The following is a 22,443-nucleotide window of genomic DNA, read 5'->3' as shown; positions in this document are numbered from 1 at the left end:
ATTGGAAGATTTATATCAAGATCTTTATCTAGTACTGTACCAAACTCTAACAAAATATCTCCTGATTGTGTTAACTCTGGAGCAATCAGACAACCTAAATACCTCCTATCTTCTTTTCAAATACATAATCTGCTAATACTGATCTATGTAATCAACACATAAAGCAGGACTGTCCAAGATTGGAAGGGCTTGTTGTAACAACTACGTAAGTTCTCTAGAAGTACTAATGATATTTTTCCACACTTTTTTATGGTATTCACTCCATTTTTGACTACTAATTTCTTCCTATTGATTACTAATTTCTTCCTACTACAGTGCTTTGCTTTGTTTTCTTATCAAACTATACCAAGCATATCACAGAATCACAGAGTGGCTGAGGTTGCAAGAGACCTCTGGAGATAATCTAGTCCAACCCTCCTGCTCAAGCAGGGCCACCTACAGCACGTTGAGTAGGGCTGCGCCCAGGCAGTATTTGAATATCTCTAGAAGAGACTCCAGAGCCTCTTTGGGCAATCTGTTCCAGTGCTCTGTCACCCACACATTAAAGTTGCTGGCTTTAATAGCCAGCAAAATAGCCAGCTTGCCCACCAGAATTCCCAGGTCCTTCTCTGCAGAGCTGCTTTCCAGCAGGTCAGCCCCCAACATGTACTGGTGCATGAGGTTATTCCTCCCCAGGTGCAGGACCCTGCACTTGCCTTTGCTGAACTTCACGAGGTTCCTCTCCGCCCAAGTCTCCAGCCTGTCCAGGCCTCTCTGAATGGCAGCACAGCCCTCACGTGTATCAGCCACTCCTCCCAGTTTTGTATGGTTGTATGCAAGTTTGTATGCAAACTTGTTGAGGAGACATTCTTGTTGCTTCAGCCAGGTCATTGCTGAGTAAGCTGAACAAGACCAGGCCCAGTACTGACCCCTGGGGAATACCGCTAGCTACAGACCTCCAATTAGACTCTGCACCACCGATGACAACCCTCTGAGCTCTACCATTCAGCCAGCTCTTAATCCGCCTCACTGTCCACTCATCTAACCCACACTTCCTGAGCTTGCCCAGGATGATGTTACCGGAGACAGTGTCAAAAGCCTTACTGAAGTCAAGGTAGACAACGTCCACTGATCTTCCCTCATCTATCCAGCCAGTCACTCCATCACAGAAGACCATCAGATTGGTTAGGCACAATTTCCCCTTCGTGAATCCATGTCGAATACTCCTGATGACCTCATTTTTCTCCACATGCTTAGAGATGACATCCAGGATGAGTTGTTTCACCACCTTTCCAAGGATGGAGGCGAGGTTAACTGACCTGCAGTTTCCTGGGTACTCCTTCCTGCCCTTCTTGAAGACTGGAGTGACCCTGGCTTTCTTCCAGTCCTCAGGCACCTCTCCAGTTCTCAATGACCTCTCAAAGATGATGGACAGTGGCCTAGCAATAACATCTGCCAGCTCCCTCATCATTGGTGGTTTCATCACATCGGGGCCCATGGATTTGTGGGATTTAAGCTTGCCTAAATGATCTCTAATGCGATGCTCCCCAAATATGGAATTTCCAAAATATTTATAGTATCTTTTACTATGCTTTTACTATGCTCATCAAATTAGACACATTGTTTTGTTAAACTGAACCAAGAAGTCAATCAAATGAAGGAGTGAACAGGTCTAGACAACACTAGAAAAACAGGAACATTGATTTTTGGGGGGGGGGGTTTAGCATTTCCTTGATGTAACATGTGACCTGTGCAAACTCTTTTCTTCCTAATACCATACTGGCAGGCGGAAGTAACTTATTTCAACAAACAATAAAACAGGGAAGAACAAGGAAGTTAATAGGCAAATAAAACACATGAAAAGATGCTGCATCAAATTTCCTATTCATTCACACCAAAGATAGCATTCTTTTTAAAGCAGGGTCAGATTTGTAGAGTGCCAGAGGTGTAGAGCCATAATTTTACTAATTTAACTACTGGTATAAGTTCTGCCACAAGAATTACTGAAAGCTGAAGATTTCAGTTTCCAATGCAAGTTCTTTTTGGCTGAAAGTATCTTGAAAACCTAGTATATTAGGTTGACAGGTTGAAAAAAACTGAAGGAGGAAGCAACACGTTATATTTCTACCTGCTATTGCTTTAATTTCCTGAAAGGTAAGAATCATCCAGTACGTAAACTGGTAACTTTTTTTTACTGCAGATTATTGAAGTCTTCCCAAACATTCTTTTAAATTGGTAATCATGGCACCTCAACTCAACCTTTCACTGACTTTAGCGTATTACTAAAAAACATCAAGCCCCACCACAGAGGGCACATACACACACACATGCACACACCACAGAATCAGTAAGGTTGGAAGGGACCTCCAGAGATCATCTCGTCCAACCTCCCTGCTCAAGCAGGGTCACCTACAGCATGTTAGACAGGGTTGCATCCACACGGGCCTTGAAGATCTCCAGAGAAGGAGACTCCACAGCCTCTCTGGGCAACCTGTGCCAGTGCTCTGTCACTCTCACAGGGATGAAATTCCTCCTCACCTTCAGGCAGAACTTCCTGTGCTTCAATTTCTGCCCATTACCTCTTGTCCTGTCACATGGGACAACTGAAAAGAGTTTGTCCCCGTCCCCTTGACACCCTTCCTTCAAGTACTTGTACACATTGATAAGGTCCCCCCTCAGTTTAGCCCCCCAGGCTAAACAGGCCCAGCTCTCACAGCCGTTCCTCATAGGGCAGGTGCTCCAGCCCTCTGATCATCCTGGTAGCCCTACGCTGGACTCTCTCCAGTAGCTCCATGTCTCTCTTGTACTGGGGAGCCCAGAACTGGACACAGCACTCGAGATGAGGCCTCCCCAGGGCTGAGTAGAGGGGCAGGATCACCTCCCTCCACCTGCTGGCAACAGTGTTCGTAGTGCACCGCAGGAGACCATCAGCCTTCTTGGCCACAAGGGCACATTATTGACTCACGGTCAATTTGTCATCCACCAGCACTAGCACGAGGCTTTTTCCAATCTCGTTCCCTAACGACACAAAGCCTTTTAGGCAAAGCTGCATTTTGCAAGTAAATGAAATCCAGTGATCCAGCAGAGGGCTGGAGGAAGGAGAAGGGCCCCGAGAACAGCTCCATCGAGGCTCCTCTCTCGCCTCCAGGCACTGCCCTCCTGCCGCTCGCCGGCCACGCAGACCCGCGATCGCCTCACGGCAGCTCTGCCGAGCGCCCCCGCGCCCGTAACGGCTTCGCCCCCGCCACCTCCTAACGGCTCCCCGCACACCACCGCCCCGCCCCCGCGCCGCCCCGCCCCCTGGGGTGGGCCCCGTCCGCCGCTATCCCGGCGTCCCCGGCGCGCGGCGCCCCTCAGCCAAGATGGCGGCGCCCAGGCTGCGGTGGCGCTGCGGCCGGGCGGCGGGGCTGTGGGGCGGCTTGCGGCGGTTGCACCAGGAGGCGCAGCGGGCGGGAAGCGCCAAGGGCCTGCTGGCGGAGCAGTGCGAGCGCGGCCTCTTCCAGGAAGTGTTCCCGGCGCAGAGCGCGGAGGAGCAGCTGCCGGGCCTGCTGGCGCCGGGCCGGSCGCCGCTGACGGCCTACTGCGGCTTCGACCCCACGGCGGACTCGCTGCACGTGGGCCACCTGCTGGCCGTCATGGCGCTGCTGCACTTCCAGCGCGCCGGCCACAACGTCATCGCCGTGGTGGGCGGGGCCACGGCGCGGCTCGGCGACCCCAGCGGGCGCGCCAAGGCGCGGGAGCCGCTGGCGGCGGCGCGGGTGCGCGCGCATGCGCGGGCGCTGCGCGCCGGCCTGCAGCGCCTCTTCGACAACCACCGGCAGCTGTTCTGGGCGGGCGGCGCGGCGCTGGGCCGCGCCGAGCTGCTCGACAACGCCGAGTGGCTGGGCCGGCAGCCGCTGCTCGACTTCGTGTGCGGCGCCGGCGGGCGGCTCCGCATGGGCACGCTGCTGAGCCGGCAGGGCTGCCAGGCGCGGCTGCGCAGCGCCGAGGGCATGAGCCTCGCCGAGTTCCTCTACCCGGCGCTGCAGGCCTACGACTTCCTCCACCTCCACCGCCACCACGGCTGCCGCGTCCAGCTGGGCGGCGCCGACCAGATGGGCAACATCATGTCCGGCTACGAGCTCGTCACCAGGTAGGGGTGGCGGGGAGCGCGGGACGGGCCGGCCCGGGGGGGGGCTGTGGCCTGGGAGGAGCCGTTGCTGTGTGGGGAAGCAGCCCTGGGACCCCCAKGGCGGCCTCGAGCTGGCGGCCTCGAGCTGGCGGCCTCGAGCTGGCGGCCTCGAGCTGGCGGCCTCGAGCTGGCGGCCTCGAGCTGGCGGCCTCGAGCTGGCGGCCTCGAGCTGGCGGCCTCGAGCTGGCGGCCTCGAGCTGGCGGCCTCGAGCTGGCGGCCTCGAGCTGGCGGCCTCGAGCTGGCGGCCTCGAGCTGGCGGCCTCGAGCTGGCGGCCTCGAGCTGGCGGCCTCGAGCTGGCCGCTTTCCCGGGCTCGCCCCGCAGTACACCTGCAGAACGAGGGCCTGTCAGTGTGCAGGCGCCAGATGCCGGCCTGATGCTGGCCCTGCTGCAACTGCGGGTGTACCCAAGCCTGCCCTGTTGGAAAGTGGCTGGGCTCAAACGAAGCRGTCCCTGGTATAGCTGCTGGCGTTTCTGTAACGAGTATGAGCAGCTGTCAAGCAACAGTAAGCTTCCTACTTGCCGCATGTCACTGATGTGCTGTAGAGCTGCGCTGCTGCTAGCTGTTGGGCTCAGGTGGGGACGTGTCACCTGGGAGCGCTCAGGGCTTTGTGAGCCTATCTCAGAGACAAGAGAGTGCTGACTGCGCTCTGTAAATGTAGTCTGGACATCGGAGTTGCTAACTCTGCGGGACCTTATATTGACAGTCCTTAAAACGGCAAGAGCAGAAGTTGCCCTGCAGAGAGTTAGTATTAGCTTAAATTGTGGGATTTGTGGAGAAAAAGAGCATTTGGTGTTTTGTTTGTGAACTTTATGCATGCATTTTGGCCATGCTTTAAGTTTTTTTCCATTAGGAGTTAACAATTTGGATTTTTTTAATCAAACACCATATTTTCTATTGGTAAAAGCATTCTAGTGTAATCACATCTAAGTAAAGGTAGTTGTGTATAAGTAAAGACGCTAATGGAACCTGCTGATGACAAGCTTTTGCCCAAATTTGGTAGAAGTTTTACAGCATTCACAGAGGGAAACAAACCAAGGAGAGAGTACATGGGAATGCTTCTACTTCACTTGGTTCTTGCAAGATGTTAAGAGAATCAGCACGGAAGAAAAACATTACAAGTATCCCAACCACACAAGCAGCTTCCATTAGTGCTCAGAGCCCAAGAAGAAAAGACACTTGCTTTTGCTAGTGCTTGTGAAACTACTTGAAGTATTTATACATCTTTGTTACACACAAAAGAACCTAAATTTTTAAGTTGAAGCTTTTTTCCTGAAAAAGCTTCCCTTCTCCATTCCCTTTCCCTAAAAAAGCTTTCCCTTCTCAAGACAGTATTTTGGCTTTTTTTATTTTTTTACTGGTGTTATTTCATTGCTTTATATAAAGAATAGAATACTCTTACAGAATGCTTAAGTTTTACTTAAGCTTACCAAGACCTGGGTTAACATGTGATTCTTCTCAGGGTGACAGGAGAAGATGTGTTTGGAATTACCGTACCTCTTATTACCAGTACCACTGGAGATAAACTGGGAAAGACTGCTGGTAATGCAGTTTGGCTGAACAGAGATAAGACTTCCCCATTTGAGCTATATCAGTTTTTTGTCAGACAACAAGATAACATAGTTGAAAAGTAAGTAGTTGCTCTTCATCTTGCTTTTTGTTGTTTGTATAAAACCTGCTTGTAGCTGTTCCATGTAACTGTTCCATGCAGATATGTGCAACATGAGGTCATGTAATTAGTATCATTTCCAACAGCACCATGCAGAAGTAAATGTTAACGATAATTATATTTAACGTTCTTGTTAAATAAACAAGCATGACTGGTATATTCAGAAATATATACAGAGAGTAGTAGAACCTGTTTCCATGCTGGCATATGCATCAAATTAGTATTCAGGTATGAGTAAAGCATAATAAATCTTAGTCTGCTAGTGACTGAAATTCATATAGCTGGTCAAATCAGTAATCACCTGCACCTCTTCAAAGGTAGTTTGAATTGGCACCCTGGGCTGTAGTTTAGTAGTGTAACTGTAGTATTTGCATGTGAAAACTTCTTAAGTAATTGTGCCCAACTGTGGACAAACATACCACCTATTTCTATTTTTTTCTCTTTCCTCAGATAATAATGCAACGTAAGTTGCACAGTTAAGTATCAATAGAAAAAAAAATTAGATGATGGGAGCACTTATTACGTAAATGACCAAAAGTACTAACACAGTAAAACCTTAGGGCTGTGTAAGTTCTTTTCAAAATAGAAATGATTTGCAACATTTTGACTATACTTGATATTTGAGGGTTTTATTGAAGTGATCTGTACCTATACCTAATCTTGGCACATGGAAGCAAAGGCTTTTTCACATTCTTATCTGCCACTTGCTATTATAATGGCAAGTGGATTGATTTGCAAAGCAAATAGCATGAGACTGAAGTGCGGCAAAACTTGAAGGATGTTCGGCTGTAGCTGAACCACACTTATTTTTTAGGACATGTTGTAATACATATAAAAACAAAATCCTAAATAGTCATTTCTCAGGGTAGGACAGGTCCAGAAATGCTTTGGATTCATTTTACTGTCTCTGAATCCAAGTCAGCCAGACACAACACTTGTATTCTCACTGAGCAATCTAAAAATACTAAAATTGTATCATGAAAACATGAAGGGCTAGCAAAAATATGAGAAATACCATGTGATGCATTACCTTCATTGATGGCTAATCTCCATGCTGGAATGCCAGCAACAGGGCTGAAAATAAACAACTAATAGCTTTATTCAAGGTAGTATGTTAGTGTTTTCTTTAAAAAAAAAAACTGTTTTTCTTTAATACCAAGTCAAATTTGAGTATTCATAATCCTCAAACATATATACTTGCCTTTCACACTGTGATCTCTTTCATAATTCAGTTAACTTTCTCCAAGGTTTATTCCCCAAAATTTAAAACTTAAATTCTGCATCCGTAGCACCTTTCAGCAGAGGTATATGGGTACTTTACACTGAAATGTTCCATTAAAAGCTTTCAGATTTTATAATAGTAAAGGTACTTTTTTTTTTTTAATAAACTGCATTAATGACTGCACACTTGTTACTAGCCCATTAAAGTGGGCTCCGTTGTAAAAAGTATGCTTGTGATATGCACATCTAAATGCTTGGTTATCCTGAATAATCTGCCTGTTGAGCTACTCATTGTCATTATGTAGCGTGCTTCTGTACCATAATCACCACAGAATGGCAGTGGTACTTTGCTTTAGCATATTGTATAAATACTATATAATACAGAACTCCATTAATGGACGAGAGTTGCAGTAAGATCTGAAAAGTAAGCAATTCAATGAGAAAAGCAAGCTCTTGATTGCAAGGTAAGTGGCATTTGGCACTTCATGAAAGTATTTGGCACTTCTACATTATTTTCAAAGACATTATGCTTGAGAGAATATTAAATAAAACACAAGGTACGTATTAAGCTGAAGTACTTGGGAACAGAGAGTTGTTAGAAAGGCTAGAATACCTGCAGTACAGATTTCATGAAGTGTTTAAGAATCATTTTAGTCTAGTTAATGAAGTTTGAATGACAATTAAATCTAAGGTATATGTCTGTAAAGATAGGTATGACAGTTGTATAGACAAAATAATTTCTTCCCTGCTTGTAGATACTTGAAACTCTTCACCTTCCTTCCTCTCGAGGAGATTGACCACATCATGGAAATGCATGCTAAAGAACCTGAAAAATGGGGCCCTCAGAAACGACTTGCTGCAGAAGTAACTAAGCTTGTTCATGGTAGAGAGGGGCTGGAATCTGCTAAAAGGTGAAGTTTGATTTACCGAGCACTTTTATTTCAAATTTTTTTATGGTAATTATCCATAGCTTTGGGGGGAGCGTTTTCATGGAGTTAATTGGTTTTCAGCTGTTACAAGAGAAAAATGTAATAATTCCATAGACTTAAAGGAATATTAATGAGTAAAATTTGCATATAATAAAATGTTCACTGGGTGATATGTGTAACGCTTAAGTACCCTTGGCACTGCATGTACCTTTCAAAGAAGTTGGGGAGGGAAAATCCTTTGTTTCATCTGACTAGTTGAACTGCATTTTGTGTGAAGGTAAGACTAGAACTGTATTTTGAATGATTATACTTCTTGTTTCCACAGGTGTACTAAAGCCCTTTATTACAGCAGTGTGGAGGCATTAGAAGCTATGTCTGACCAAGAGTTACAGGAACTTTTTAGACAAGCTCCTTTTGCTGAACTGATGCTTGAACCTGGAATGAATGTGCTCGACTTGTGTCGCAAAGCAAATGCTATTCCAAATGGACCTAGTGGGTATGCTATCACTTGTGATTTTTACTTATATTTCACTTATGGAGTGGTGTGTTGTCAAAAGTTTAAAAAAAAAAAAAAAAAAACAAAAAAAAAACAGAACAGCCAGAACTAGTGCTAAAGAAGAGGAGGCAGTAGGTCTAGGCCTCATTCCATTTTGAAGTGGAAGGGTAGGATATGGTAGTCACTTGTACCTTAGTTGTAAAATCTACAGTTGATGAAGGTACAGGCAGTAATAGTATAAGTTTCCTTGTATTCTCTGCCTCTCAGAAGAATGGGAGTGGCAGAGGCTAAGGTTGATTCCAGTCACTTTTTACATGGACTGAATTTGGATCCAACCAAAAAACTTTGAAATAACTCTTAACTGAATTTTGGATACCTTGCAGCAATACAGTTTCCTCTTGCAGTTACTATTGTGTGTGTTTTTGTTCTTTTTTTTAAGGTACCAGAAAATTACAGATGGTGGAGTTTCAATAAATGGGATTCGAGAAACTAATCCTGAGACTGTTCTTATTGTTGGACAGCATATTCTCAAGAATGGAGTATCATTGCTTAGGATTGGAAAGAAAAATTACTACATTATAAAATGGCTCCAGTTGTGACAACAGGATATCTCCTTAAAATGAGGTATCATTTCAGCTCTATTGCCTGAAGAYGTACTTGCAGATGTTTCTATACAGTGTACTGTATACAGCTGCGTACTGTGTACTGCGTACAGTGTGCTGCATACAGTGTACAACTCACAAAAACTGCCTAATACCATACGGTAGTTTTTCTTAAAATGCAAGAACCAAAATAGACTGAAGGGGTTCAAATAAAGGCAGCTAAGACCCTGAAGATGTATGACTTCATGTTTTAATTGTGACAGCAAGTAAATTATCAGACTTTCTAAATACTGAATTATAAAGTTAGTAATAAATAGAAGTTCTTACCAGATTTTTCCATCTGCTGCACCTCAAGATTCCTCCAGTATAGATCATGYTTCATTCGTGTAGCCCTCAAACTGCAAACATCATTAAAAGCTGCACCATCTACATGATGGCTGTTGCATCTGCATTTTTCTATTAGAATTATTATTTTAACAATTCAATTTTTTTTTATTGAAAACATTTAAAGTCAGTCCAGTGGCTATGAATGTCAGCTGTTACCTGTGAAGAATAGCCAGACTTGAGTGACAGTTTTGTTCTGTCCACTAGGAAATGGTAAGGTACAGAACTATCTAAAAGCAAAAAGGAGCAGCTGGAATTGTTATGGTAATAGGCACAACTAAAATGCAGAACTGGAATGTTGTCATGTGCAACTCTTGGATCTTTTTATCTTGCATGGAAGCTATGCCACTGAAGAGACTCCAGATGCTCTGTGTTATTCAAAGCACCATTCATAAGAGGGTATGCACAAGAAAATGAAAAGATTTAATTTAAAGATGGAGACTTTCTTCCTATCTTAAAAAACTCTCTGCCTTGCAAGAAAAAAAAAAAAAACAATAATCCCATAATCCACAGCAAGATRAGCAAAAGCATACTAGAAACCAGTATTTCTTACAGATGCTATATGTGCCACTGTCCACTTGGACTTCATCCTAACAGAGAAACCTGCGTAAGTAAGTGGATAAGGATAATCAACATAATTTTCTGAATWGGTTTGGCTTTGAGCAAGTTGTGAAAGATTCACAGTGTATGGGTAGATTGGTTGAGCCCTAATAAGTGAGTTTCTGACTGGCTATGTATGGGGCATAAAAGCTTTCCAGCCTTGGTAGAGTAGTACAGAGCAAGACCAATTTTTGAAATGTAAGGAGTATATAGATTTACATCAAGGCTGCCGAGACTTTCAAAGCTTAAATCAGCCTCGTTGAACTCCTTTTATGCCTTCTGTGTGCTTACTGTGACTTACAGTATGGGTGCTGTTTGCTCTGCTTCTTCAGTCCTGCAAACTGTACTATCTGAAATAATTAAAAAAGGTGCATCCTAGCATTGGCTCTGTAGGCTCTACAGTAAGTTGCAAGATAGTGTTACACCCAAAGATTTGAAGCAAGTACATGAAAACTTTTATGATTTTCAGTGTTTAGGAGTAGGTATGCTGTGGGTAAAGAACAATGGAAGGGAATTGTGGCCAGAAAATATAGGAGGGGAGCTATATAGTGTTTTTGCAACTAAAAAGTCAGCCCCTTCAGATAGGCCAATATGTAAAATCAGTATCTCTTCAGAAAAGAGCAGAGAAAATGTGCCTAGTGCTTAAGGCATATCTAACATTTCTGATCATTGGTCTGATTTTTCTGGTAAAGAGAGCATGCAYATGAGAAGGTGGTAGTACTTCAAGAGCCAGTGGAATAATGTCTACMTTTAAAGGCCCTGTTGCTTTATTGTATCGCTCTGAAACACCCTTCATTACCAGCCTGTAGAGCTGCTTACACCCCCTGAAATCAAGTGAGCAGGGAGTACAGTACACTCCTGGGCTCTAATCCCATGATAAATATTAAGATGGGGTTGGGTTGCTTAGACAGGGTTGGGTTGCTTACAGCCAGGTCACCCGAACAAGAAAAAAATYCCCTCCCTGTGGTTACCAAAACTTGTTTTGAGTACAAGCCCACGCTCCAATTACTTATAACAAGGCTTGTTATATGACTGCTACATTAATAGCACAATAACATAGCAGTGGCCCAGCTCCCTCAGCATGTTTGTTTTATCAGTCTCCCTGCCCCAGGGCAAGCAGGAGTGAAACACTTATCTGATTTGAGAGAATTGCTTTGGGCCTTGGCTGCAGTGTTGTTTTCAAGGCCTAAGGTAATCCTCACGCATCATAGGCCAATGAGAATGATTACCTGGTTCCTGAAACCTAAGGACAGTAAAAATTTCACAGTAGTGAAATCTCCCACAGTAGTGGGAGAGGCCCTAATTCATGTTAGAATTAGTCATCATATTTCAGCTGGTTTAAAACCAACCTAACTATGAAAAAAAAGGAAAAAATTAGCAACTCAAGAATGCACATCTAAATTTGGAGGGAATTTGTTTCAGARTTTGTTTTTTCATCTGTTTACTTAGGATAACTTGATGCTAGCTTTATCTTGAAGATTTCAGTGGTAATAAGTTATAGTAGCTCTTTATGTATCGTTTCTTCCTCCTTCCATTATAGGCATTATGTTTCAGTAGCTCACTGTATGGAGCTAATAGTATTAATTTCAGTCTTTAGACTTACTTACCTGCTCGACAGTAAGGATAGTGAGATACCTCTTATTCTCTGCTTTTATTTAGCTTTATATATAAAGTACTCAAGTCAATCTTACCTTAAAAAAACAAACAAGAAAAAACTCCACTATGTATCTTGTCAGCTTTCAAGACCAGTTGTGTTACTTGTTATTTTGCCTTATGGTCCTGCATTAACAATCAGTTATCCTAGAGAAAGCATGCAGAGAAAAATCACAACCTTAATGGGAGAAGGGCAGAAATAAAACTAATTCAAGAAATCTCTTTTCCCAGTTCATCCACTTCAACTGTTTTATCGCCTTGCTCCTTCAATGATAGAAGCGTTTGTTAAAGCATGCCAAGGGAGAACAAAATACACCAGCACACAACCATGTTAAGCATTAGGAAAATACAACAAATCAGATTTGCCAGTTACTTTCCAGTTGCAGGAAGTACATGCTTATGAGTAGAAGCCTTATTTTTCATGTCTGATCTCTCCTGCCTTTTTCCTCTCCAAAAGATCCCACCAGTCAGCTCAATGAATGAGACAAAGTCTGCTCTCATGAAGTCCATGCAGCAAGAAGGGAGCGAACACAGAAACTCAGACTCACTGATGCAGAAGAGCCGTGAGATTTGAGTCATTTGTTCAGAGTGCTAATTGTTGCAATTCTTATATTTCATGTGTTATTAAAATGATAATAGACTTGTACTGGCTGCAACAAATTTCAAGTCATTTTATAAGAATCTGTTGCCATTTCTCAAATCTACTTTTAGCTTTATGATCATTCTATGGAGCCAACATATACCCACAAAATATCCACAAGAAATTTCAGTTTTGTTAAAGCATTAGTACCCATTTCAATAAAGTATTAAAATGATTTTATTTATTTTATTTTTACAAATACACACACACACACACAGAGGGTATTAAGTTCTTTATACAAGGTTTTTAATAAGATTCAACTCCAAGAAATTTACTCTGTGAATCCTTCTGACCAACCCTTAGCAATACAAACCTTTTCCTGACTCTTTCCAAAGGGAAAACTGGACACAACCACCATTTTTCATGGACGGTCTATAGGCTGTCTCTACAAGGCATTATGCCTAAGTGATAGAACAGTTAAGCCAGAATCAAGGCTGACTGAGAATCTAATATTATTTCTTAGGCTAGTACACCCCCAAAGCCAGTATGGTTGATGATCACTGAAAGACATAACCCATTCAAATGTAAACAAGCAGAAATTAATATTACTATTTCAGTATTTAATATGGCTAGAAGTGTGGTTCARAAGTGCAAAACAATTGTTTTGTGCCAGAGATTGTTCTTTTTAATGTTTGTACAGTGTCTAGGCAGAGTTCAAACTAGAGGACGTGAACATGAACACAATTGTTGTAGCTAACAGGAGCTGCTCTCAAGGCTGCTTTCAAGCAGTGATTAACTTCATAAAGCTATCACAATGAAGAGGTAAATGGGCATGCAGCAAGTAAGCKATCTGAGCATAAAACACCTTCACTAGTTCAAAAGTGTAACTGACTACTTTGGCATAAAACCATATTCAGTTGGCCTACTCTGTCTTGCTCTTACACTTTCAAGGAAGAATTGCCCAACTCTGCTTTCAAAACAAAGAGTTGGGCTKTCTACAAGTTACAAAAGCATACGCATTTGAGAACTTAAGTATCTACTGAAAACACTAGATAGCAGCTTGTTCTCATAGCTAGGATGTTAACAGTGAGAAAGAAAAATTATTCGAGAATTCAATCCCTGTTACCAGCAGGGTCACAGCAGAGAGGTAGCTTGTTCTCCTTGCTGTATTCCATAAAGCAGGAACTTGAGCTTGCAGTTTATCTGATCTAGGATCTCTCAAAGCCAGWCCTCCCCAAAATATAAAAGCAAGTTTTACTTATGTTTTTTATGTCTGCTTTAGAAATCTATTTGAGAATATAGTGTTGAAGCACAGACACTTACAAATCCCATATATTCCACTGTGAAAGTGAAATTTGARATTAACTACTAAAACACCCAAGAAATTTATTGGCAAGCTATGTTTGAGCGCTCAGTATTACTTTTTATTTACAGGTGTACCACACACACTTCAGGTAATGTCAAACATTTATTAATCTAAACATTTGGCTACAGAGGTTATTCTCCCCCATAGCTGTATGTTTCACAAGATAGCAAGTTTTTTCTTCAGATTAGCTGAAAGTTGTTCATTGATGACAAAAGTACTAGGTTGAAATTCATCAGGTGGACTAGGAGAGATTTGTAAGCAAGCAAGMTAATCCACCAGAATTTACTCAGTTGCTGTCTTCATTACACTTTTTTTTCCCATAGTTCCTCCATCATTTCTTCRAATGATGGCAGCAACAGTAGTATTAAGGATTTTAGTCGAATTCTAGACTACGCGTTGTTTAAAAACTGTTAATAGCCACCAGCAGCCTGTCTGCACTATTACTTACTCCACYATAAAAGAACTGTGTAGAATCACAGGAGGGGCAAGTGAGGCTGTAGAAATACAGTTAATTATTCCATAAACTTTTAAGAGTGTATATTCCTGCCACCTGAACTACAAGTCATTTCAAAGCTCTATTTCTGGGATAATTAATTTTGCATATTATATATTTATTTAATAAAARGATTGTTACAGCATGTATTTTTAAAGATTTGCATTGAGGATGACAATTTCTTGGCACTTACACATCAAATTTAAAAGTTTGGTGAAACAAAAGTAACATTTCAAAAAACAATATTTTGGAAATTTCACATGACATTACACAGTTGGTCACTACGTGCAAGAGTTTAAGGGAACTCATGTGCATTATGAAGAAGCATTTTATAACCTTACAAGTCACCACATTCCTTGACAATACTGTTTGTTGACTGACATTTGGAAATTAAAAACTTAGGCAGCAGTTCACTTATTGAGGGTTCTGCCTTGTTAAAAACATTTTCTTAGATGTCAAAAGTGCAGTAAAGATGTTARGTGGATTCCAGCTAGAAATTAAGTGCTTTTGACAAAAAACTAAAAACTTTTGCTGTTGATCAAAATTGATTTGAAAACTGGCTTGCACTTCTGACTTTGCTACTGTCACATTTCCTAAATTTCAGAGGGTAGTATCTCTGGACAAGATGCGAGAACTTAAAATTACTTCCGTTACAGTCATTGTATGTGATTCATACCCTGTGAATTTTTAGACTTTAAATAAATAAATAAAAAAAAACAACAGGTATTTCTGTCTTGCATACATTCTTTCAAATAATGTATAAACTAACCAAAAATCACATCTGTGAAACTTAACTCYTAGGGCATATACTGGTGCCAAACTGAAGATTACTGTGGCAAAAACAGATTTTGAAACAGACGTTCTTGGAAACTGGAACCTTAACAGCTTTTAAATTTTTAGTCTTTAGCAGCTTAGAAAAGGCATTCCATTTCTGCTAACTGATGAAATGGGGAAGGAATTGAATATGGGAATAAAAACCTCACTATACTGGCCTGATTTACTAAGAGCAAGCCATGGATGTTAACAGCAGTGTTTTATTTTTCATGCAAGTTGTGTTAAAGTTAGAACATCAGCAACACCATAACATTTTTACTTCATACAAAAAAAGTAAGTGTGTGTGAAAAATACGTGCAAGTGTGCTGGAATTTGAAAAAATTTTAATTCATAAAAATTTAAATGTTTACGCTTTAAAGATTAGTATGATCACTATTTACCTGTATGAATTAAAATCGTAAGAAAATAATGAATTCATCAACTTAATTTCCAACCTAACATTTCCTAATTATAAACAAAATGGATTGTCTTCAAAAAAGAAAGAAAAGCAGACAGCACTATAAAATTTGCTAAAAAGTAACTGTAATCACTGGTAAAAATTCCAGCCCCACAGACTCTGTCATACACCCCAAAATCTGAAAAAAAAGTTATGGGGAGCACCTTTTGCCAGGTCAACTTCATCTGTTTTTTAAAGAAACACTATCCCGTAACGGTTTTGAAATTCATTTTTATTTTTCAGTTCTACCAGAACAAATTTACTAGTGGATGGTCCAGGCGCTTGGTCCCGGGAGAGAGGGAGGGGAAGGTGTTCTTGCACCTGATTATCTTCCCCAACATTTATACACAAGCTCCAGTGCACGTTAATAACTTCGTACCCACTTTGTAGTAGGCTCTTACTTCTCTGCAACCTCCAGGCTATTTTATCCTAGCTGAAACCCCATTAAATGAAGTTCAAAGTTTTGTCCATAGTTTAAACATTCTGCAAAAAATGGGGACACACATACATAGTAATATGGTAGACATCTCTACTGTGCTATAAAACTGAGATCTCCATCTGCCATAGTGCATGCAATATATTCAGGAAGGAAAATACGTGGTGCTCTCCTCTTCACAGTATTTAAACTTCTATTGTAAAAGCAGCTTAAACTATGCCACAAGACTACACTGTCCATCTTAACCACAGGCAACCTGTTTAGCAAGTCAGGCACTGGAAATTTAATGTTTTTTTCCCAAGTTCAAATGAGACTGTCAGTGAGACAGTAGACTTGGTCTGCTTTAATTTGCACCAGAAAGCTGGTAAGGAAACATTTAGAGCCATTTATTATGTGGATTAAATATTACTTATTTTGCAAAATACAGCATATTTTTCTGTTTGCAAATCAAACCGTCCTTACATGAACAGATTTATATAGCTGCAGTACACAGATAAGAGTTCATAAATAAAAATTCTACTCCGTATACCATGCCTCGCAATTTTCAAGTCAATGTATCCTCCAATCCAGATAAATAGTGTGACTGGTACAGACTTCACCAAAGATGTGTCTCACGAATCTCTGCAATGATCTGACTGGCTCGCTGCAGGGCCTGCACACAGAAAGACAGAAAAGGTTATCTGACCTTTCCAAAGGGATTTCTCAAGAAATAAGATCAGCACCCTAGGAATTGCAATGTTAAAATTTAAAGMAAAGCTAATCTTTTTCATTGTGAAATGAGTGGCTACAACCAGCAACAACACTGATAATTCTGAAATCTTCCTTCTGCAGAAAATTATGCAAGTTAAAAATACTACAAGACAAAAAGTGGTGGTAAAACTGTAGCATACCTGCTATTAAATCACTTGTCTAGAGAGAGAAGAACCAGAAATAAATTGAAAACAGAACTTCTGGTTAAAAGCAAAAAGAGCTCAACTCATTATTTTCAGCAATTTTTACATATTCCGTGTTTCCAATCACATGTATGTTTGTCTCAACATTCTGTATCTATGACTACTTTTTCAGTGAACTGAACTGGCCTTTCACAGGCAGTCTTTTCTGTGTGCTTCAATCCAAAGCACATAYTTCAGCGGCTGTGGCAGGTTCTGACATACCACAAAACTATACAGATGTATACAGCAGTCTGCACAACAGAACCCCAAAATTCCCGGTATTTGGACTATGGTATTGAACAGAAACATCAGCTATAGGCCAGTTGGCCCTTATATTGCATTTAAGGCACTCAATCTGAATCACCCAAAAGAGAATTGCAGAATACTTAGAGGGAAGCTAGGTAAGAGCTAATGATTAAAACCAAATGTGTCAGTGAAAAGAATGTCAGATTAGAGCTTCTGCTTTACTCCCAAAATAGTTAACCCTCCCCTTCCTGACACAAATGCACATCATTCAATATACATAATACTTTCTGCTCACATACTGTTTTTATTTCCTCCAGTATAGAGAAATAATATATAAGCATTAAAACAAAACACTCTCCCCCCCACACACACACAGCATAGAAGGAATGCAAGTCTGTCAAAATCCAACATTTATATCATGGTTTCGATTTAATTAACTGGTTTTATGAGCTCTTGATTTTTTAATACCTTTAGCATGTCAGCTGCCTCTTTTCTGCGCTGTGCCATGTCCTCCGATTCGGTCAGAAGGTCATCCAACAACAAGGATTTATATAGCTGTCCTACCAGCTCACTCTGGAGAGTGTCTTTCACATGGTTCACCAGAAAATGCATCACTGCCTTTGGCACACTGCAAGCATATCAAGATTGTTTCTTCAAAAACTAGAAAGCAGCTCTGCTCTAGATTGAAAAATGTATGGTGTGATCATGCAGCTACATAGAATTAGACTCAGACTACCAAGTATCTACCACTACTATGAATTACAACTTTCTATCTCAAATAAATCCAGCAATTTACTGTTGAATTCCTTGCAAGTGGATGGCTGCATGTAAAGGAAGTGTACATATTAACTGTACAAAACATATCAAGAATAAAAATCACTTTTTTCCTAGAGGCCAGAACCTGCATCTCCACTGTGCTACCCATGGTGGTAGAAGGGGGAAAAATCAGCCTAGAATCTCTTTTCATAGGTGAGAAGAGAGTGTGGCAAAGAAAACTGATTTATCCAATCTTATTTAGCAGATGAACTGAAAACAGGATCACTGTCCAAACCCTGGGCCAAGTTCTCTCTGACATTGGACAATGTAAAATGAGGGCAATGTAAAACTGCAAATAAGCTTTAAATGTGCAAAATATATTTGCCTATAATGGAAGGAGGAAGGAATCAATGAGGATCAAGAATAATCTATCAGAAGAACAGCACAGAATCTTTTTTTTTTTTTTTTTTTTTTTTTTAGTCAGGCTAAAATACCCCAAAGAACTGGTTTAGTTTCAATTTCTGTGCCACTAGAATTTTTGAAAAAAAATTCCAAGTTCTGAGTCAAACTGAACTTGGTTTTATGAAATCCAAGATATGGGTAGCAGTTCTCTTCTGAAAAAGTGTGGGGTATAGAGTATGGACAAAAACCAAAGTATTATCCTATCACAGTACAAGAATCTGAGGAATATAAACACAGGATCAAAAATCAAGTTACTGCATCTCAGGTTATTTCATGAGCAGAATGGCAGTAAGTGACCAGGGAAACACAGTCTTTCCCAAYTGAAAAACAAAATGCATTAGTTTAAACCACCTTGTTGGCTTACTCTTCAACAGCAGTATTTTGCCCCTAGAGTGGACTGAGCTGACATAATCAGTACTGATTCATTAAGTAAGGACCACATCACTCTTCTCACATGCCCACACAGCCCTAATTCTAAATCCAAAATCGGTGTCCTGGACAAAGTAAGTTTTTGCTCAAGAGAATGCACTTCTTTCAGAGTGCTGCAATTACCACTGCAGCATGAACTTGACAAGGTGCATGCAAGTCTAAACAGCCAGACTCATGGTCAATCCAGAACAACCCATCAAAACATTTGAGCTTTTGGCTGGGAATTTTCCACTACGTTCTGCTGCTTTATGGTTCTTTACACGAGGATTATGGGAAGATTTTGGAGAAATCATGGTAAGACAGTATTGGTCTATTAGTACTCAAGTAATTTAATTGATATCCTCCTTCCAAGMTAATACATTGCAAATGCTATTGAAAGAAGAACTTGTGAACGAAGCCTAGAATATTTTGGAAGTCTCCTGGCTAAGAGTGAAAGCAATCCAAAAAATCAGGACCAAAGCTGTGTAGGGATAGATAAGGACAGAAGAATCATCCAAAAGCCCATATTAGATCTGCAAGTATAATATGGCATGGTGCTGTTTTCAAAAAGAATTTCCCAAAATATTTCTCATATAAGTTGTAGATCTTATACATCAAAATTACAATGCTTGATATAGCATTTTGTTTTCTGAATAACACATGCATGTTTACTGCAAAGAGCATTAAGGAGCTGTTTAATGCACACAAGGATRTAACACTACTATTACTAACATTGCAGTAAAATTAAGGTAAACAAAGCAATGAAGAAATTCCCTGCCATGAAATACTAGTAGTTGTATTGTGAAGCACATTAGATAGTACACCAGGTGGAATAAAACTTCTATGACCACAGTAGATATGAGCTAATCTGCTCTAACCTCCAGTTTTCAGATTCTCCTATTCCCCCAAAYTTTCCTTGCATAACAAAATAAGTTATGCTTTTTCACAAAGACTTAAGTGAAACAAAGTTTTGTGTTATTCTTCATAGGAAAAAAAAAAAAAGAAGTATGGCAATTTTTAAAGTAGAATTTAAAGGCATTTTCCGTAGCTGTGTACAGCAGAAATACCACTTATATTGCTACTGCCATTCTTATAGCTAAGGTCTACAATTCAATTTCTGCATTTGAAAGAACAGGGTGGCAATTTAAGTTCTTTGAGTACACCTAGAGTTCATTCCAGTTATTTGCCTCAAATCATTCATCTGAATTATGGTATTCTTCTGGAAGGCAGACATGTCCTAATTAACTAATTCAAGGTTGTACTTCAATATAATACAGAACTCAAACCACTGGAGGAAAAATATGCTTTTTCAGCTTTCTTCAAAGAAAAAGAAATCCATTTTCTCTCTGCTTAGAAAAGTAAAAAACAAACAAACCAACAAAAACAGTCCCACAAAGCCAAGWTTATATACACAACCCTTGTATCGTCTAGGAAATTTTATATTACCTGTCCTGAATGTTCTTCCTGACAATAAGGAAGTAAGACTTAATAAGCCGTTCAATCACTTCACAATCTCGTTGTTCACGGGCAGAAAGCTTGCGTGCAACAGGCACAGGCTATGTAAAGAATAAATACCTCARTTTAGCAATTTACTCATTCACATAGGTAAATAAAACTCCAACTGTAGAGACTAATACAATCTATTTCTCTTTTAGTCTAATAATTCAATTGATGTAACCTGTCCTGCAGCAAATCTCTATTCTCCAGAAATCAAATTAGAGACAAGAACATGTCAAAATCTGAGAGTTCAGAGGGCATTACCAACAAGTTTTTTTTAAAAGGTCACTAGAGGAAGTAAGGTCTGCAGAGTTTTAAAAAAATTCTATTTTTAATTAACTTGCTTTTGGTTTTAATGATTCTTTTCGTTTAACATCAAAAATTCCAATTTCAGCAAAAACAAGCAGGCATTTGAGTTGAGGCATGAGCTGAGATTTACTAGTGTAGAAAGAGCAATCTAGACAAGGAGTTCACTTGTGTAGGGATTTGTGAAAGGAAGCCAGTTACCCAAGTCATAGGCTGAAACTGTGGCGGGGGGGGGGGGGGTTTGGGCAGCAGGAGGCAAGAGGAGGAGAGGGGCTAAAGCTTTTTGTCCATATAATGCTAATTATTGACAGAGATATCATATATTAGTAGTGAAGTCACAAGATCCAAAATTCACAGATTTCTTTAAGCCCAAACTCCAAAGAGGCAGCATCTGTCCTTCACGACTCACCACATCTAATAGGTTTACAGCATGTCCTTTTTGAGGACTAGCAGGTAGGGCTGCAGCTGATTTGGATTTTTCCTCTGCTGACACCTCTTCTGCTTTTGAGGGTTTCAGCATTCCTCTCCAGTTACCTGTTCCAGGCTCTTGGGATGCATCTCCCACGCCAGGGGCAGCCTGCATAAACAGCACAATGAAGAGACATTGGAAAGTTAAAACTCAGGCACATATATATACACACATATATTCCCTCTCTTCATTTGATTCTTCACATTCCTACGTTTGTTCTCCCTTTGGGAAACAGCTTAGAGGGTCACCTTCAATCCATTAAACAGTGCAAGCTTACAGATTTTTTTGTTCCAATTCTCAAGAACGAACCTGACACTTCACAAAACAAATCCCATCACAATCATGTAATGTTAGTGGGGTTCAAATGCTATTATTCCATTACCGCACCAGTCTCCTTTTTGGCCTCTGCTTATCCTATTTCTAAAACAATATAACGTAATCCATTAAATGAATTTGTATACACAAACAGGAACAGACAGAAAGTACCAGTAAAATGAAAGCTTTTTAAACTCAATCTTCCCAATAACRGTAAGAAATTCCTCAGAGAGACAAGCTCTCCTCAGAAGGATCTAGGTCATTTCTGAAATAGAGTGGTGTTCCTAAATCATTTGGCTTTTGCCACTTTTACCATTTGTTCCTGGAGCAATGCACCCTTCACAATCAGAATCATTCTGCGAGCATATTTTAAAGAACACCACAGCTCTTGGAAGACTTGAATTCACTTAAATTCTTCATTAWTTTATTATAAGAAACTTTGGTTTCTATTGAAATAACAGCTCAAAAATACATACATTATTTTTTAGGTACCAAAGCTACAAACACATTTGTGCTGTAGATTCTCAAATTAAAGTGGAATTTTTTTGTTCCAAATTGAAAGAAAAATTAAAAAAAAAAAAACACTCCATCCTCTAGAAGTGAAGAAAAAAGCAGAGTTTCTGGAAAGTGCAATTTTCCATTCCAGGGAAAGAATGATTCAGTTGTTCTACCGAGAAGAGGACATAGTACTTGACTCTTCCGCATTAGGAATCACAGGACAAAAGAAATATTAATAAGTGGTATTCAACATATGCCATATTAGTATAAGAGACTGATTATTTTGATGTGGAACATCAATTTTTATTTTGTACCTCTCAACAAATCTAGTATCTTTTCTATTTATTACTGTATTTAAAACCTCTTGCTGTTTAAAAAGAAACAGTGTAAACTCACTGCTGGCCATTAAAGGCTCTGAACTACTACTAAAACTCATATCTTATTTCAGGAACATGGGGAAAGAAGCCAAACTTATCTATTGTGCTTATAATTAAACGACSACTATAAACCGATCTTGGGTCTAAAAAGAGTAAGACACAAAAAAATGGCAAATAGAATACAATGGTTTACATATAAAGAGGAAACTCAGCTGAACTGTGCACATCAAAAACTCATTTAAAATTGCAGTAAACCAGGGATTGTATGGATTATGCGAGACAACAAAAGGGAGATTCAGTCTGAACAAAGCCTGTAAAGATTCCCTG

General features: G+C 40.4%; 2 protein-coding genes across 3 annotated transcripts in view; one reads left to right on the top strand and one right to left on the bottom strand.

The window, feature by feature from the left end:
• Positions 1–3,320: 3,320 nt before the first annotated feature.
• YARS2 (tyrosyl-tRNA synthetase 2) lies at positions 3,321–15,283 on the top strand. 2 transcript variants are annotated; one of them, XM_085324033.1, is made up of 6 exons: positions 3,321–4,111; positions 5,614–5,781; positions 7,797–7,952; positions 8,296–8,466; positions 8,906–9,090; positions 12,163–15,283. In XM_085324033.1, exons 1-5 carry the CDS (start codon positions 3,342–3,344, stop codon positions 9,063–9,065), a joined length of 1,425 nt encoding a protein of 474 aa, XP_085180159.1. In that variant the 5' UTR covers positions 3,321–3,341; the 3' UTR covers positions 9,066–9,090; positions 12,163–15,283. The 2 variants fall into 2 exon arrangements, with proteins under 2 accessions (XP_085180159.1, XP_085180158.1); XM_085324032.1 differs by lacking the exon at positions 12,163–15,283 and having other exon boundaries at positions 8,906–9,300.
• Positions 15,284–15,625: 342 nt separating this feature from the next.
• DNM1L (dynamin 1 like) overlaps positions 15,626–22,443 on the bottom strand; it is a 28,145-nt gene continuing 21,327 nt past the window's right edge. The window contains exons 16-19 of the mRNA XM_085324130.1: positions 20,867–21,034; positions 20,101–20,210; positions 17,497–17,656; positions 15,626–16,502 (exon numbers count right to left, since the gene is read on the bottom strand). Coding sequence (XP_085180256.1) covers positions 16,446–16,502; positions 17,497–17,656; positions 20,101–20,210; positions 20,867–21,034 — 495 coding nt within the window. The 3' untranslated portion in view covers positions 15,626–16,445. The remainder of the gene's footprint in view (positions 16,503–17,496; positions 17,657–20,100; positions 20,211–20,866; positions 21,035–22,443) is intronic.

This window comes from Rhea americana, unplaced genomic scaffold (genome assembly GCF_003343005.1).
Source record: "Rhea americana isolate MKP2758 unplaced genomic scaffold, rheAme1 scaffold_9, whole genome shotgun sequence".
Lineage (NCBI taxonomy): Eukaryota > Metazoa > Chordata > Aves > Rheiformes > Rheidae > Rhea > Rhea americana.
This window is presented reverse-complemented; position numbering and strand designations above follow the sequence as displayed.